The sequence below is a fragment of the Nestor notabilis genome, unplaced genomic scaffold (assembly GCF_000696875.1).
Source record: "Nestor notabilis isolate BGI_N333 unplaced genomic scaffold, ASM69687v1 scaffold14801, whole genome shotgun sequence".
NCBI lineage: Eukaryota > Metazoa > Chordata > Aves > Psittaciformes > Psittacidae > Nestor > Nestor notabilis.
In genome coordinates this window covers 23,447-37,190 of record NW_009915468.1, presented here as the reverse complement: position 1 = coordinate 37,190, position 13,744 = coordinate 23,447, and the positions used below count along the sequence as shown (strand labels likewise).

The window sequence follows — 13,744 nt, the reverse complement described above, 5'->3', positions numbered from 1 at the left end:
GGGGTGGTTGTCCCAGATTAAACGATGTTGGGGTTCCCTCCAGTGAGGGGACCTTGATAGCATCCCTCGGGGAGGCCTCCAAAACAGAGGGGAGCCTGGTAGGGCAAACATGGGGGATGTCACACAAGCGGCCGCAGATGGGGCAGGCTGTGGGCAGAGGGTGGTGGCAGTGCTGGGGCTTAGCTCTGGTTTCTGTCGCCGTTCACAGCTTTTCCAGGATGAGTGGCGAGGCTCCCCCGGGCCTGGAAGGCAGGGTCCAAAAAGCACTGCGAAGGGTCTTCAGGTTTGAGTCCTTCAAGACTTCCCTGCAGGAAAGCGCGACCCTGACTGTGGCGAGAGGTGAGGTCCAGCATCAGAAAGATGTGAAACGTCTGCTTTTTCATTTTGCGGGGGTGATACCGCAGGAGTTGGTACCGTGCCTGTTTTGAGGAGACACATCACCTGGACTGCGCAGGACCTCCAAGCACTCCTCTGCTCTGAAATCATTTCAGTGGCACAGAGCACAGGCCTGTGCTGCCCACCAGCTCTCCAACCATGGCTCTGCCCTGCCTGTTCTCCCTTGTAACACCACTAAGTGCATCAACCCGGAAACAGGAAGTGCGCTATTGTTGACATCTCCTTTGGAGGCATCTGCCAGCATGTTTATGGTTAGATAAGGTTAAAACTGTTTAAATCTATACATCAAAACTATTTACATGTACACATTTTCAGAGTCAACCTGTCCTTGTGTTAGAGATGATACCAGTAGAAAACTATTTCCAGGCAGAGTTTATGCTTGTTCTCTGAATCATGTGGCCTTTTGGTAAGGGCCTGTAGGGACAGGCCACAGGAATGGCTTTAAACTGCCAGAGGGGAGATTGAGATGAGTTCTTAGCCAGAAGCTCTTCCCTGTGAGGGTGCTGAGGCGCTGGCACAGGGTGCCCAGAGAAGCTGTGGCTGCCCCATCCCTGGCAGTGTTCAAGGCCAGGTTGGACACAGGGGCTTGGAGCAACCTGCTCTAGTGGAAGGTGTCCCTGCCCATGGCAGGGAGTTAGAACTGGGTGAGCTTTAATTTCCCTTTCAACCCAGAACAGTCTGTGATTATCAGAAACATGATTTTGCTGGTGTTCACATACCCACCAATGTACCACTGCTGGTTGGACAGGCAGATCATGTGTGCAGGCTGCCAACCCTGCTGCCAACCCTCAGCTCCCCTGAGAGGTCCCACAGTGCAAATCAGAACAGTGTCAAACTCAGCACTCAAAATATAATTACAGTTTTCATCTATTGCCAGCAGCTCTGCAGACATGCTGTTGACAGCAGCCCGGCAAAAGGCAGTGCTCTGCCAGCAGCGTGTCCCTGCCTATTAATGCTGCATGTACTGGCATCTTTGTGACTTCAGGTGGGTGCTGCTTAGCACAGTGACAGTTACTAACCACGTGATAATATCTACATGGTTGAGATTTCCAGCCCTTATTTCTTATGTGGTACGTTTCTGCGATAAGCTTTAAGAGGATGTGGTAAAGATCTGTCATGGGGCCCGTAATTTGGTAACTGGAGGTCTGTAAGATGAGTGAAAGCAGCTTGTCTGGAAAAGAATTAGCATGAATAACTTCATATCTTGGTTTCTGTGTATCTTCTGCTACTTTTGTAAGGCTGGTTCTAAATGTTTACAAAGCAATCAGAGATTCTTTGAAGGAAACCACTGCAGGCATGCAAATTATTGCTGTGCTTTTACAACCTGAAATTAAGTGTCTGGTTTTGGTATGCCACATGGTACATGCATACGTATGGTGTTTCTCACAGATTACAAGCCCTTCTGCCCACCCCTCCAGTCCGAGTCCTGGGAGCTCACCACCAGTCAGTAGCCTTGAGCTTTCTTCTGTTGTCTTTGCAGGTGAGAAGGATGTCTTTGTATGCATGCCCACAGGGGCAGGGAAATCCTTGTGCTACCAGCTTCCTGCAGTTCTGGCAGTGGGCATCACCATTGTCATTTCACCTCTGATTGCACTGATTCAGGTAACTGTCTCCTGTTAGCTGTGGAAAAGTGTCAGTGAAGAGGGTTGGGAGACTCTGGAGGCACAGCTGCCTCTTGTCTTTCTGTCCACGAGTCTCTGCTGTAGGCCTACCTCCGGATTCTCTTGATGTCTTGAAACATCTCTTGATGTTTCCTTACCCTGGGGATAGGTGAAGAGACTGCAACTTAGCTTCAGAGCAGAGTAACTCTGGTATGATAATATGCAATTTTCTAAATGGATGTTTTTCTTCTTTAATAATAACCTAGTGGTTTTTATAACTGAGCCTTTCTCCATTTTCTCCAATTGTCTTTTAGTTCTGGTGTGCTGTGCAGAAGCAGCAGAGTACCTCAAATGGACCAAACTGGATCTTTCCCCAGAAGAAAACTGTTATTTTATTTATAAAGTAATAACTCCAGGAATGATGAAGTTGCCTTTGAAGGCATAATTTGTTCTGCATCAAAATGTCTTTCTATTGCAGACAGTCTTCCTATCATGGGAAGAAGCTGGTTTAGCAGAGCTTCTCCTTGAGTACTCACATCTGTGGATCCTTTTTAACCTATATTTTACCTTTTCTACTTTTTCATCACCTGTTGGGAGACACACTTCCCTATAAGAGCAGCTGTAGCATTGCTTAGACTTCTGTAAAGCACCTGTTAGTATAGCATGATAACCTGGGGTGGTGGGCTGCTGGTCTGTTTTGTGAGTTATTTTTTTAACTCCTTTGCAGCCTTGATGTAATTCACATTAAAAGCAGGCTTGGAGATACATCTCAGAAGGTGTTACAAATAGTGAATTTGCTCCAAGCGTGAGGATTTCTGATTAAGCTCCAGCACAGACAATATTTTATTACTGAAGTGGAGGTTAAAAGAATTACCATTGGTAAGATTTGCAGGTGAAGCAGAATGTATCAGAGTGATGAATATCTTGAGATGGGCTCAGTGAGTCTTAGGGAACAGAGCTGGAGTGAACCTTCAGAGGTCTTCTCATCAAGCCCTGAGCTGGGGTGGCTATGCCTGAAATGATAATGATATATTTCAGTGTAGCCAAACTTCAAAAGCTTAGTCTGGGAGGTTCATATTAGTGAAGCCTGAGAGCTGACTTTGTGAACAGTGGATGTGAAATCAATCACTGAAACCAGTTATTGAGTGAAATAATAAGGTACCTGTTTTTCAGAACTGTTTGTATCTTCTGAAATATTATGTGCTGGTCAAGTGCGAGTAAACAGCTTAGTGTAGGGATGAGGAGGTGAACTTGTATGCCCAGTGTTTGTCTGGATGTGATGCTGTGTTTTCTTCTTGGTTTTCCTGGCATGATTCTCACCAACAAACTTGGTTCTGTTGCAGTGGTGATTTGCATGATCCTTGTATTTTGTCCTATCTCAGCTGTTTTTATAACATCCTGTTGTTATTTTGGCATGAAATGCACTCTGTTACTGTAGGGTGGTCACATTCATTTTCCACCTGCGTCAACTTGATCGTGCTGGTAGCTTGTTTCAGCACACTTGGGGTTGCGATGAGTTATTTTGCACAGATCCCTCCTGGTGTTCCCTAACAGCAAAAAGGTGTCTTAAAGGGAATGGAGGCACAAAACTGCAGTTGGACAGATATGCTTACAGCTGAAGATAAAGGCATCTAGAGTTAAAGTTCTAAATACCCAGACTGTAGGTGTATGTTGTCCTGAGACTTGATCCTGGAGGTAGAAGTTGGGGCCTCACCTGGATGTCCCTAGTAGTCTTTCTTGTGCTGATGGCTCTCTTTATTTCCATTTGCTTTTAATTTAAGTTTGTATTTACTCTAGGATCAAGTGGATCACTTGCTGGCTCTGAAGATCAAAGCCTGCTCTCTGAACTCCAAGCTTTCTGCCCAGGAAAAGAAGACCATCCTGGCTGACTTAGCAAGCGAGAAGCCCCAAGTAAAGCTCCTGTACATCACCCCAGAGATGGCAGCTGCCTCCTCCTTCCAAGCTACGCTAAACTCTCTGGTGTCTCGAAAGCTCTTGTCCTACCTGATAATCGACGAAGCGCACTGTGTTTCCCAGTGGGGGCACAATTTCCGACCTGATTACCTCCAGCTGGGCAGCTTGCGCACTCGCATACCCAATACACCATGTGTTGCCTTGACAGCCACTGCCACCAAGCAGGTCCAGGAGGACATTGTGGCAGTGCTCAAGCTAAAGCAGCCAGTTTCCACATTTAAGACCCCTTGCTTCAGATCTAACTTGTTCTATGATGTGCAGTTCAAAGAGCTCTTGACTGATCCATACGCCAACTTGAAGGATTTCTGTCTGAAGGCACTTGAAGTGACAAAGACCACTGGGGTAGGTTTTACATTTAAGGAAGAAGGCTAAACTGAACAAAGTGTACCTTGATGGTCACTGACCTTGGTACGGCCCTGGCAGGTCTGTGGCAGGGGAGGAGGAGGTCCATGGAAGGAGGGTGCTCATGTGTATGTTCTAGTTTCTATAAAAGTGGTGATATGTGTTTTTTAGTTCCTCTAAGATAGATAGAATGTAAAGGCTGCGTTCCTTTCAGAGGTATTCTCAGAAAGCCGTTGGTCTAAAAGAAAGTGGGTTAGGAATACAGGCTAGCATTTGTCTTGATTTGTTATGACCCAGGCAATTATTGTGTTTGATTGTGTTCTGTTTGTCTACTGTGGTGAGGATGAACAGAAGCATTTGAAGTGTTGCGTTGAATTTCCTGCTCTGACACTAATTCCCAAAATAACTCTCAGCAACTCGGTTGTAGCCTCTGCACTAGCAGAGGGAGACTGCTTCTTGCCTTGCGTCTACTGGGAGAGGATTGGAGGACCAGATTTGGTTGATGTTGGGCCTTGTAGGACTTGTAAGGAAACTGTCTTTATGTTTGGTTTACTTTTGTGTTGACACAGTATTTTCAGTTGCCAGGGAATCAGCTTGAAAACAGATGAGCTTTGGACATTCCTTCTGTCTCTGCCATCCTAATACTGCAGCTTTGTTGACTGGCTTCAGGCTGTGTTGTGGACTTTCCCTCCTGTCTGCCCAGGTGTACTCTGGTTGCGGCATTGTGTACTGCAGGATGCGGGATGTGTGTGACCAGCTGGCTGTTGAGCTGAGCTACCGAGGAGTGAAAGCCAAGGCGTATCATGCAGGTACTGGAAGCTGCATCTGCATCTCTCAACAGCTGGTAGAACTGAACTGTACAATCCCTAAGGCCTGGGTTGGGACTGCCTAGGGAACAGCTTTCTAGGCGTGGTCTGCAATGTGTCCCATGCTCATGTGAGATAAGTTTGGGGTCTTCCACAGAACAGCATTCCTTTCACTCCAGAGCTGTTGGCTTTGTTGGCACTTGCACGGCCTAAATATAACAACTGCTTTTATCCCAGCAGGGAATTGGATTTTTCTGTTTGGAGTAGAAACAGCTGCTGCTGTCTTAGTTAGGGGTTGGCTTGGAATGGGGGAATGGAGGAGGAATTTGATTTATTTTTTTTCCCTGTTATTTTCTTCTCTTTTTCTCCCTTCCCAGGACTCAAGGCAGCGGACAGGACTTTAATTCAGAATGAGTGGATGGAGGAGAAAATCCCTGTTATTGTTGCAACCATCAGTTTTGGAATGGGAGTAGACAAAGCCAACGTCAGGTGTGGTAGGCTGAGTGTTGTGCCCTGCTGGAGTCTGAAACCTGAGCAGTGGGAAGGGAAAGCCTCAGTCTCTCTGTTAGCTGATACATGCGACTCAAATGCCCAATGAACACTTGCTAAATCCACAAAAACAGAGCTGGGGGGGTTTTATCTTAGAACCAGCAAAAACAAACCTGGAAGGGTTTTACAAATAAATTAAGAACAAGCCACCGAGCTCCTCTTTGCCAGTCATCTTCCAAACCAAGAAGACTGGATGAATGCTTTTTTTTTTTTTTTTTTTTACCATACCCTCCAGGGTTTCAAAAGAACCCATCTTGATGCAGTCACAGCTGTCTCTTTCACTTCTCTTAGTACAGTAGTTGCTGTTAAAAAGCAGGGGGAAGAAAATCTGCACCTAAAATAATTCATACAACCTCTATTAAAATGGTCAGAGCCAAGTCTTTTTTAGACATCTCCATTGACAGTGCAATGGGGGGAAAAATAAAGCAGTTCACAAATTGCAATAACCATATAAAAATACAGCTGTAGTCCAAGGATAAAACTTTGCACATGGTTTCAATTACTGTTCCTCTGGGACTTCTGTCACCATAATCGCTCTGTGTTGCTAGAATTCCTGCACTGCACTCTAGCTGTGCTGAGTTGGTATTGTGAGCTGTGATCGCTTAGCAGAGGGTAATTCAGGCACAGCTCACACAATGCCCCACACAGACCTGATCTTTACTCTAAAATCCACATAAAGTGATTGCTCTGAACACTGTGGGAGAGGGGCAGGACAGCAGTGAGACAGTCGCATCAGTTCACAATTGTGCCATCCTTCTGTGTCCCTGTGCTGCCACGTAACAAGATCCCATAGCAGTGACAGACTGTTTTGCTGCTTTGATGCTTGTGACCCAAGAGAGAGATGAGAAGTTTCCTAGGACAGCAGCATGAGTTAATGACCCGCTGAAGCCACCCTGTCCTGTTCAGGACAATGGCTGTTAAAAAAGGCAGAGTAACTAAAACACATAGGGCTGGTTGAAAGTGAAATATAGCTGAAATATGCTTATAATCTGGTTAGTTTCTAAAGAATGGAGTTAAAATGACTTTTTACAGGACTTTTTTATAGTTTAAAGGACATTATACTTGAGCCTAGGAAACAAGCGACTGCTGTTTAGCCTTCACTCTGTTGGCAGAGTTCTGAGCATTCATGCTTATGTTATATCAACTAAGATCAGGTCTGACAACTTCTGGAGGTCATTCTTCTGCACAAAAGGGAAAACAGGTGGTGTCTCTTTTTCTGGTGGAATCAGCTCCTTTTTGCTAATTCAGTTTTGCTTGAGATTATCAATTGTTTCAGTAAGCTTTCTCATGGGGATTAAACGTGTAGGGCTCTGGTGCTCCCTGCCTGGCCTGTTTTGGAGTGTTTGTGTTTCTTCAAACATGTTTGCCTGCTTTTGTCATTTAATCTTTTGCCACACCCTTATGTGTCATACCTGCCCCTGGGACATGCTGGTTTGGAGGCAGGCTGGGATTTAAAACACTGGCAGCGTAACTGTCCTGTGAAATCCTCTCGATGCATGTATAAGCTGAATTGCCAAATAGTCAGGTACAAGCAGGTTTAAAGCAGTGGTGTGTTGAAAACATTTGGTCAGAGATTACATGAAGTTTAGGAATGATTCTATACTTGTATTGTCTGGCTAGGAAGGAAGGAAGGAAGGATGCCTTCTTCTACAGGTTAGCGTGGTAAGACAGAACTTCCCATGCAGGCTTTGTTGGCAAAAAAATGTCTTTTAAATTAAGTATTTCAGAATGTGTTCTGCAATGTTCAAATTGTGTTCCACAAAATAAACAGGACTTTTTTATTAGTGCTGTACTTCATGGTAAAATCTCCCAAACTCTGTAACTCAATGTTCTTATTCTCAGTCTTCATAGCTGTACAATTCTGTGCACCTTTGGGATAGTCACATGCTCATCCTTTTCCATCTATTTGAAGTAACATCCTGCTCGCATGCTGTTCTGGTGCACTGTTTTTCTTATAGCCCAGCTGTTTTCCTTGTGTCTCATGTTAAGAGGACTTACATTTCTGTGTGCAAAATCCCTTGCTCTGCTAAACCCTGTATTTTACTGTTGTTGATGTCCACAAATAACACCATTGTGCATGAAGTGATCTGAGAAACCTGCAGGCTTATGTTTCCTGTTGTTTTATCCTGTGCAGATTTGTTGCCCATTGGAATATTGCTAAGTCAATGGCTGGATATTACCAAGAGTCTGGCAGAGCTGGGCGAGATGGGAAGCCATCCTGCTGTCGCCTCTATTACTCAAGACATGACCGGGATCAAGTCAGCTTCCTGATTAAGAAGGAGCTCTCTAACATCCAGGTAAGATCTGCAGAATAGTACCCGTCTGCCTAGATATGCTGCTGTCTTTACTCCGATCTGGTTTGCCTGCAGTAATCTTGGAATATGCGAAGATGAAATGAATTTTTCTGGGTCTTGAGCTGTCAGTAGCCCTGTTTCAAGGGATAGCAGAGAGGAGTGAAGCAGACAGGGAAAGGGCTACAGCTACAGCTCTATTAGGGAGGCATGGGTAAGCTGAAGACTGGAGCAGAGACAGAGTGGTGTTTATACCTGTTTGCTGGATTGATCAGAAGGGTTGGATTTAGTTGTCACTAGAGTTACCTTATCTGTTTATATTTAAATTTAAGACTATAGTTATTGCCCCCTTCTGCTTTCAGGAAAAAAAAGGTACCTTAAAAGAATCTGACAAAGCTGTGATGACAGCTTTTGATGCCATTGTGAACTTCTGTGAGGAGCTGGGGTGAGTGCACTTCTTTCAAACACTGTTTAATGTTGGGGAAACCGTGCCCTGTCCCTTCCAGGGCTCTGTTATTCCTGAGATCTTGCATGTCCAGGAAAGAGAAAATACTGAATGAATCGCCTGGTATTTTGCTGTCTGAACTGAGGAAGGTGTCCCTGAGACATCTCTCTCTCACTCCCACCTCTCAGATAACTGGTATGTTGGTCTTGGAGCCTAAGTGATGTGGTGATGTTAAACTATAATTCCTATGGCTATGATTTTTACTATGTTCTGTCTTTGATGATGGGCTGACTTAGTTGCATTTGCTTTTGTTTGGCTCTTTCATCCTTCACTACATTATCTCTTGTCTAAAGAGATAGGCAGCCTAATTAGCATGGGATGGAAGCATTTAGGTTTAATGTTTCTCTAAACCTCAGTGGCTCCATTCTGCAAAGAACAAGTTATCTGTGATTCTTATTGACCTTAGAAGGAGCCAGTGGTGCTTAGAATGTTTCAGAAACAGGCCCAAATTATGGATGTTGCCAGTCTAAATGCAGAGTAGCAACAGCAATGTGAATTGTTTAGGTTATGACTTGTAAACTATAATTGTACTAATTGCTATTCCATGCTGGATAAGACATGGAGGCTATAATTTTGCCAGTAAGAGAGCAGTCAGTATTCACTAACTGAAAACAGTCAACATGTGTCTTGCTTTCAAGTCTGCATTTTGTTTCATTTTTCACACCTGTGTCTAGGACAACTTTTTCAGTGTGACTGTGACACGTTGTGCTTTTCTGATGCCCTGGTGAGCGTGTGCTCTCCTTGTGGTCATGCTTGGTAAACTAATCCTGTTTTCTGGGGTTGCTCCATGAAAGTTTTGTTTGTACTAAAGTATGGCACAATACTGAGTCCTGGGGCATTTGAAGGAGCACTTCTTTGCCCAAAGTCAAGGTGATTCTGGGAATCGCAGCTCCTAGTTGTGATTGCTAGGAGTTGTCTTGCTGTTTAGTTTGACCCACTTACTTTAAGCAGCTCTGCTCCTTCTCGTGTATGTTACTAGCTAACAGCACGAGTGGCCAGATTACTGTTTGTGGCTGGGGTTTATATAATCTGAGAGGCAGCTGTATCTATCTGGTTAGATGTTAACCTTAGGAAGCCTTGTCTTGGTATCTATTTCTCCTTGATTCCTAAGCTGTTTAGCAGTAGAGTTAGTCAGGACAGTCACTGCCTGGAATGGACACTAGTTGCATAAGAACTGGACTGGGATCACTGGACTAACCTTGCACAGACCAGAAGCAGGGGTCCCAGGACATTCCAGGATGGTGCCCCAGTGAGGGCATGAGCTGGGCTCCATGTTACTATTTTATTGCATCTCCTACTTCATGCATGCTGTAAAGAGCCTGAATGCTGTCTCAAGTGAGGACTTCCTCTAGAGTTGCACATCAGCAATGAGGCAGTAACTAGGCAAGGACAGAAAGAAAACATTCTCCTTTGCTAAGATGAATACTGACAGAGACAGGATTTCACTGGGTACATAAGAGAGATATCTGTAGAGAAACATCTCTGCCCTAATCAGAAATCATCTCTTTCGTACTTTTTTCTTCCCTCCCCCAGTCTGGTACATTCTTTCTACTGTATAACACGCTGTACACATCCCAGAGTAACATATCTTAGCACCACTGACTGGCTTCCCTCTTTGTAACTGAACAGGAGGCTAAGATTCTATGTAAAGAAACACCACGTTGCATTTCTTTTCTACATTTTGAATTAATACAGTTCTATTCATGTTTGTTTTCACTGTTTGGATAGTGAAACTCTGACCTTGCAAGATTCTAAATAGGAACAAAAAAAGACAGACTTGCATGTTGGCAAGGATTCGTGCATAGTATATTTAGGCTTTTGTCCAAGTATGACAGGAGACCAATGGTATAAGCTGTTTTGGAGAGTGTGCTTGGGCAAAGCTTTTTCTGGTCAGAGTTTCCTGTTCCCCATTTGCAAGGTGGGGGAAAAAAAAGCCCTGTAACTGCAGCAGTGGAAGACATCTTTATCATTTTTAGGTGGTAGCTGACCATTTGCCTGTAACCAGTGGCTTTGCTTGAAAGAGGAAAATCAGGCAGAGGTGAGCTGACTTTGGTATTTGTCTAGTCACACAGTTGCTGAATGCAGATAGCCTTAGGTGTTCAGTTTGCTGTGGACTTGCAGAGCAGCTTGCTGGCAGTGGTGCATTCTCTTGATGCAGGGAAGTTGCATGGGGAGAAATAACCACCCAGGGAGAGAAAAGAGGGTGAGAGAAGATGATGTTCCATGAACAACACAGTTAGGTTGTAGCTGGGCTGATTCTTGCTGAGTGTAGGGCTCCAAGTACAGTGTCTGTGCTTCACTATTTATACCCCACTTTGTGCCTTGGGGATGAGCAGCACCCAAAGATGGCAGCAAATAAAAGGAGACCAACAAAAACAAGACAGAAGATGCCAATCACCACTAGCCCTCCAAGAGCCCAGTCACTTGTTTCAATCAGTCTCTTTAGGTCTTCCAGAGCTGAAGATGCCTCTTGTACTGATGACATATTGACTTCCACCCTGCTGGAGATAAACAAGGACAATATCAGTGTTGTTGTGTCCTCTGTGTGCCCAGTGCTCACCCAGTCCCCAAAGCAGTACAGGCATGCATGTTCTCTGTGCCTGCAGCAGCCCTTTTTCAAAACGGAGAGTCACAGCAACGGGAGCATAAGCCAGAAGAAAGGTAGCTGAGACCAGTTTCACAATCAGATCTACAGAGATGTGAAGGGGAAAGGTTCTGGCTTTACAAGATTTTGGCAGTTGAGATTTATTCTAATCACAGTTTATCAATATTTTTAGTAATATAGTGTCTCTCTTCATCTCTGTCAACTGTACAGCCTATACGTGAAAGACAAGTATTCAGTGGGGGAACTTCTTTGCTGCCATTGGAAGGATCTCTAAAAGGGAGGTAAACTCTGAGAACACACTGGAGATTAAACGAACACTTACTTGAAACCAACCAACAAAAAAAACCCCATGAAAAATAAGCGAAGTTCTTCATGTCCAACTTGTGCTGCCACAGGGCTTAGAGTAGTTATGCAAAAAGGTCTCCTGCTAAGGGAGTTTGCTTTAGTAACACTTTCTGTTACTCTGCCATAGAAGCATATTTCCTCCCATGCAGTACTTCGGTCCAGCAATAATTCAAACTACCCACTGTAGAACACAGCAGGTTCTACAGATTTACTCTTTCACTGGTACTTTGCATAACGACTTGGTCATAGCTTTCTAGAGAATATCCAGCATCATTCTGTGAGCATCTTGTGGTTTTACTAAAGCTTCCTTGCTTCTCAGGGGAAAAGATGGATTATTCCTCATGTTTTCTCAGAAATATGACTGTGCAGCCCTAATACATTAAGGGAGGTCCATTATTTTTGAAAATTTGTTTGACTTGCTTCCCGTTATGTCTGGGTCCTTAATACTGCAAGGAAAGTGTGTTCCATCCTTGCCAAATACATTTGACTAGGAGCACACTTCAGTTTGCTGAAGCTTTTGATTCTTTCTCAGCAGCCAAATAGATTCAGTTCATGTGTAGTTTTCTGGAATGATGGCAGATCGCCATGCCAGGCTCCAACCAACAGGCATATGGGACATGAAAGTGGTTCTGGATAGCTTGCTTTGCCTTTAAAAAGGAGCCAGTCTAGACACTAGCTCAGTAGACCCAAAGGCAGAAACCCTGTGTGACTGTCCACCCTAGAAAGTTCTCATCTCTTTTGCTAACCACAGTTAATCTCCTAAAACAGGAGAGCTGTATGCAAGTTTATAAATACCTGAAGCTGTTGTGTTTGTAGCAGGTGTTTCTTCTGGTCCTCTGCATCCCCTCCAAGTGATCTTGGCCTGTGGGGAAGGACTCCCTTGCTGCACCTGGAGATTGCAGAGCCAGCATGGAAGGTACCTGTTTGTACTAGAGTCAATGATTAACAGCTGACATCCCTGCAAAGGTGTGGCTAATTTGGTCAAAGGCCTTGAGCCTCGTTGAAAAATCATTCTTTCCTCTCCATGGCTTTATCTACTCATGCACCTGTTCAGTGCTTGTAAAGGCTCATGATGCCCTCTGATTGGGGAAGGCTGCAGTGGAGAGAAGAGGCTTGTGTTGGATCCTGAGTGGATCTGTATTGTAAGCTCTGTTAGGAGACCACCATATTTAAAATGACTGTGAACAAGACTGCCCTCAAAACTCATTGTGAGAGTTTGGGTGGATAAACTCATTACAGAGCCTTGCACTGCCATTAGCTGCAATAAGGCTGACTCCCTTTTGCTTTCCTAACTGAAGAAGACCAGAAGGACAGTGCTGCAGTGAGGTGGGAGGGGAGGAGGCGGAGAACGTGGTGTGTGAGATTGTGCCTGTGTAAAAGGAAACTTTGTGTTTCACGAGCGAACTAAATTACTTTGAAACAGAGGGATGATGTTACAGAAGAGAAGATACTCCATCAAGTCATTAGTAGAACTTCAGCCACCTCTGCTGGAGAGGCTGGCCTCTTGTCTTTTTTAGGTTCTTCGGGGAATTATTTCAACACTTACATTATGGCTGAAGTAACTGTATTCTCTTGCAGTTCCTTCTAGGCTCACTCAAGCTTTTGCAACATGTACAGAAGTTGCTGTATTTGAAGAAGTCTCACCTTAGTCTTGTGCTTTTCTGCATCTCCCTCTGCTTTTTGAAACTGAGAGGATGGATCTATCCTCACTAGCGCACAGGGCGTTCCAGGTCCCTTTATGTGGGTAATGATTGAAACTAAACCCACAAAAGCTGGTGTGAGCAGGGACCCAGAGGCTGGCATATTCCTTGTTAACAGAAACTGAAGAACTGTAGTAAGCTGGGATTTGCTGGACATCTTTCAGGCCAACCTGATCTGTTGCATGCAGGAAGGTGGCAGAGCCCACCCAACCCAGGCCAGCAATGGGCATAACTAAACACCAAGTGTAGGAATAATCCAGCTGCAAGCAATTGTACAAAATGGTACAAAGCAAAACATAAGGCCTGTGAGGTCCAGGCAAGTATGTAGAAATCGGTCCAGGGACTTCTCCTCTACGTAGTGACTGCTCCTCTGCTCCAGAAAGCCAAGAATTCTTTAGAGAATTGCTTAATTTTCTCTCCTTAAGTGTTGTGTTTTGTCTCTGTTTCTAATTCAGGAACTTAAAATGCCAGAAATAAGACAGAAGCCATTTCTCTTGTCCCCCTGCCTGCTATCTGTCAGTGGTTTGTCTTGTAAAACCACTGGGAAATGTGTATTTGTAGCTTTTCCTGTCGAGATAAGGCCTGGCAGCCTGTTCCTAGTGACATCAAGCTGTCCGTTGTTGGTATGTG

At 44.5% G+C, this 13,744-nt stretch overlaps 1 protein-coding gene across 1 annotated transcript in view; it reads left to right on the top strand.

Moving 5' to 3' along the window:
- Positions 1-208: 208 nt before the first annotated feature.
- Positions 209-13,744, top strand: part of RECQL5 (RecQ protein-like 5) — a gene marked incomplete at its 3' end in the record, with an annotated part of 35,091 nt that continues 21,555 nt past the window's right edge. Inside the window, exons 1-7 of the mRNA XM_010024162.1 lie at positions 209-339; positions 1,877-1,998; positions 3,795-4,313; positions 5,017-5,122; positions 5,497-5,608; positions 7,803-7,965; positions 8,322-8,404. Of these exons, the coding sequence (XP_010022464.1) occupies positions 219-339; positions 1,877-1,998; positions 3,795-4,313; positions 5,017-5,122; positions 5,497-5,608; positions 7,803-7,965; positions 8,322-8,404 (1,226 nt within the window). The remainder of the gene's footprint in view (positions 340-1,876; positions 1,999-3,794; positions 4,314-5,016; positions 5,123-5,496; positions 5,609-7,802; positions 7,966-8,321; positions 8,405-13,744) is intronic.